Source organism: Orycteropus afer, unplaced genomic scaffold, assembly GCF_000298275.1.
Source record: "Orycteropus afer afer isolate SDZICR_OR568_19922 unplaced genomic scaffold, OryAfe1.0 scaffold00437, whole genome shotgun sequence".
Lineage (NCBI taxonomy): Eukaryota > Metazoa > Chordata > Mammalia > Tubulidentata > Orycteropodidae > Orycteropus > Orycteropus afer.
Genome location: NW_006922024.1, coordinates 946,697 through 951,203, shown reverse-complemented (window position 1 = coordinate 951,203; position 4,507 = coordinate 946,697). Strand labels below are relative to the sequence as shown.

The 4,507-nt window shown below is 39.1% G+C and overlaps 1 protein-coding gene across 1 annotated transcript in view; it reads left to right on the top strand.

The window, feature by feature from the left end:
* NCAM2 (neural cell adhesion molecule 2) overlaps positions 1 to 4,507 on the top strand; it is a 434,855-nt gene that overhangs the window by 27,432 nt on the left and 402,916 nt on the right. The window contains exon 6 of the mRNA XM_007954167.1: positions 2,618 to 2,741. Within this exon, the coding sequence (XP_007952358.1) occupies positions 2,618 to 2,741 (124 nt within the window). The remainder of the gene's footprint in view (positions 1 to 2,617; positions 2,742 to 4,507) is intronic.

Below are 4,507 nucleotides of genomic sequence, written 5' to 3'. Positions count from 1 at the left end.
TGCAGTCTTTAATCTGCATCAGCAAGTGCTTCCAGTCATCCTCAGTTTCAGCAAGCAAAGTTGTGTCATCTGCATATCACAGGGTGTTAATGAGTCTTCCTCCAATCCTGATGTCATGTTCTTCATAAATCCAGCTTCTTAGATTATCTGCTCAGCACACAAATTGAATAAGTATGGTGAAAAGATAAACCTTGACACACTGTCATCTTGATTTTGAAACACAAATTATCCCCTTGTTCTGTTTGAATGAAAGCCTTCTGATCTATGTACAGGTTCCTCATGAGTACAATCAAGTGTTTTGGAATTCCCATTCTTCTTATTGTTATACATAATTTGTTATGATCCACACAATTGAATGCTTTTGCATAGTCAATAAAACATAAGTAAATACCTTTCTGGTATTCTTTGCTTTCAGCTAAGATCCATCTGACATCAACAATGATATCCATCATTCCACATTGTCTTCTGAATCCAACTCGCATATCTAGAAGTTCTCTGTCAATATACTGTTGCAACCATTTTTTAATTATCTTCAGTAAGAATTTAGTTGCATGTGATATTAATGATACTGTTTGATAATTTCCACATTCTGTGGGATCACCTTTCTTTGGAATTGGTAAAAATATGGATCTCTTCCAGTCAGTTGGCCAGGTAGCTCTCTTTCAGATTTCTTGACATAACTGAGTAGGTGCCTCCAATGAAGTATCCATTTGTTGAAACATCTCAATGAGTATTACATCAATTCCTGGAACCTTGCTCTTTGCCAATTCCTTCAGTGCAGCTTCGACTACTTCCTTCAGTACCATTGATTCTTGATCATATACCACCTCCTGAAATGAATGAACATCTACAAATTATTTTTGTTACAAGAAAATACAAAAGAATGCATCTTTGCTGTATTCCTTCCATCTTATTTTGATGGTCCCTGCATCATTCAATACTTTGCCCATAGAATCTTTCAATATTGCAACTTGAGGCTTAATTTTTTTCCTCAGTTCTTTCAGCTTGAGAAATGCCAAGCATGTCCTTCCCTTTTGGTTTTCAAACACCAGTTCTTTGCACATTTCATTATAGTAATTAGCTTTGTCTGCTTGAGTTGCTCTTTGAAATCTTCTGTTCAGCTCTTTTATCTTGTCATTTCTTCCATTTCCTTTAGCTACTCTCCGTTCAAGGGCAAGTTTCAGAGTTTCTCCTGACATCCATTTTTGTCTTTTCTTCCTTTCTTGTCTTTTTAATGACCTCTTGCTTTCTTCATGGATGATGTTCTTGATGTCATCCCACAGTTCCTCTGGTTTTTGATCATTGGTGTCCAATGCATCAAGTCTGTTCTTTAATGGGTCTCTAAATTCAGAAGTGGAATACTCAAGGTCATATTTTGGCTTTCATGGACTTGTCTTAATTGTCTTCAACTTCAACTGGAACATGCATATGAGCTATTGATGGTTTGTTGCACAATCAGCTCCTGGCCTTGCTTTGGCTGAAGATTTTGAACTTCTCCATCGCCTCTTGCCACAGATGTAGTCAATCTGATTCCTATGTACTCCATCTGGTGAAGTCCACATCTATAGTCATTGGTTATGTTGTTGAAAAGTAGGTATTTGCAATGAATAATTCGTTGGTCTTGCAAAATTCTGTCATGAGATCTCCAGTGTTATTTTTTGTCACCAAGGCCATATTTTCCAACTACCAGTAGTTTTTCTTGTTTCCAACTTTTGTATTCCAGTTACCAGTGATAATCAACACATCTTGATTACAGGTTTAATCAATTTTAGACTTCAGAATTTGGTAGACATCTTCAGTATCCTCATCTTTGGTTTTGGTGGTTGGTGTGTCAAATTGGATAATAGTGGTATTAACTAGTTTTCCTTTTAGGCATATGCATATTATCCTATCACTGACAGCATTGTACTTCAGGACAGATCTTAAAACAGTCTTTGTGATGATGAATGCCACACCATTCCTCTTCAATTTGTCATGCCCGCCATAGTGGATCATTTGGTTGTCTGATTCAAAATGGCCAAACCCAGTCCATTTCAGCTCAATAATGCCTAGGATATTGGTCTTTATGCATTCCATTTCATTTTTGATGAATTTTCCATGAATCAATTTCCTAGGTTCAAACTTCATGCATTCCATGTTCTAATTATTAATGGATGTTTGCATCTGTTTCTGCTAATTTTGTGTCATGCCACATCAGCCGATGGAGGTCAAAAAAGCTTTACTCCATCCATATCATTAAGGTCAGCTCTACTCTGAGGAGTCAGCTCTTCCCCAGTCAAATTTTGAGTGCCTTCTGACCTGATGGGCTCATCTTCTGGCACTATATAAGATAATGCTTCAGGGCTGCTCAGTAATATATCAGATAGTGTTTCACTGCTATTCATAAGATTTTCACTGGCCAAGTCTTTGAGAAGTAGATGGCCTCTTCCTTCTTCTGAGTCTAAGCCCAGGAGCTCTACTGAAAACTCTCTACCATGAGTAATCCTGCTGGCATTTTGCAACACAGTGACTTAGCCTCCAGCCTCACAGCAACATGTAAGCCACCACAGCATGACAAACTGACCACAAGTTTGCATCCCTTAGTGTTTCCTAACCCTTCTGCTCCTGCCTACCTCAGGCCCTGGCCTTAATATAGAGCCACACCTAAGTAAAAAGTGGTCTCCTAGCTCTGGCCTGCCTACCTCAGGCCTTGGCCTTAATAGAGAGCCACATCCAATTGAAAAGCAGCCTCCGGGCCCCAGGTATACCTACCTCATTCCCCAGCCTTAATAAAGAGCCACACTCAAGAGAAAAGCAGCCTCCAAGCCCTGGCCTGCCTACTTCAGCCCCTGGAGTTAACATAGAGCCACATCCAAGCAAAAAGCAGCCTCCAATCCTCCTACTTTAGGCCATGGCCTTAATGTGGAGCCACCCATAAGCAAGAAGCAGCCTCCAAACCCCTTTCCCATCTACCTTAGGCCCCTGCCTTAATATAAAGCCACACCCAAGTGAATAAACAAAAAATAATAAATGAAAAAAACAAACTCACTGCCATTGAGTAAATTCCAACTCATTGTGACACCCTTTGGGTTTCCAAGGTGGTAAATCTTTATGGAAGTAGAATGTCCAGTCTTTGTCCCATGAATTGTCTGGTGTGTTTGAACCGCTAATCTTCTGGTTAGCGGTCAAATTCCTTAGGCATTACATGAGCAAAGGTAGGTTTAAATATATGTATATTTGTATCCATTTATCTATATCTATACCTGTGACTATCAATTAGTCTCTCTATAAATAATAAACAAAAGTAACCTGAAGTGATAATTATTGACTTGTCAGCCATACTTTGTTGCCAAAAGTATTTGAAGTGGTATAAAAGTATATTTGATCACAGGAATGTTTTGTGCTTCTGCACTGTCTTATAAAAATGAGGTTATAAATATAAATTAGGAGCTCTGGTAGCATAGTGCCTAAGGCACTTGACTGCTAATGAGAAGGCTGGTGGTTCAAACCCACCAGCCCCTCCTTGCAAGGAAGATGGGGCAATCTACTTCCATAGTGATACTGCCTCAGAAACCCAAGGAAGGGTCATTATGAGTCAGGTCCGACTCAATGGCACATAACGACAATAACAAATATAAATTAATTTTGTGTAAATTATGAAAGAACATAGTTTGTAGGAAATAGTACATAAATGTTTACTATTATTATCATGTTATGTGTATGCATATGTAATTATACACATATTGTATGTATTAACACGTCTGATATTAAACAAAAAAAAGCTATCTGAGAGATACACTAGTGCATTTACAGCATGATGTAATTTGTTTTCATACTAGAATATCTTTGGTTATTTACAAATTGATGATTACATTTATATCGAGGCAAGGGTTATTTGAGGGTCAGATGGTGTTCAGGTAACAAAGTTTGAGTCTTCACATCTGTCATGGCCTGCATTCTATTTGGAATATTTAGTCTGTAATATGAGCCCTGGTAGCACAGTGGTAAAGCAGTTGGATAATAACTAAAAGTTGGCAGTTCAACCACTAGCAACAGTGTGGGAGAAAGGTTTGAAAATCTCAAAAAGATTGCAGTGAAGAAGAGTGAAGAAAATCAAGATCATTTGAAAACAATTAGCCCAAGGATATGCTGGATCTCAAATTCACTAGAACGAGATGGTGCCCAGCTATCAATATCAACCACTCGGGAAGGGATCAAAACTGGAGATCCTGGATAGAGTGGGAAGAAAAACATGGAACAAAACTCAAAAACACAGTAATGACCAGAATTACTGGTTGGATAGAGTCTGGTGTGATCCCCGAGACTATGACCTTGGGATACATTTTGGGCCTGAGATATAGGACTCATTCCCAAGGACTGGTTCTCAGCCCAACAGCCGAAAGACTTTCACGCAGAACATCTAACCCAGAGCGATGCACCCACCTACTCTAAGAAGATACATCCCTTAGAGCAATCGGCCATGGGCACCAGAGGAGCAGCATTCACATGGAGGGAAAGCTGGACAGAC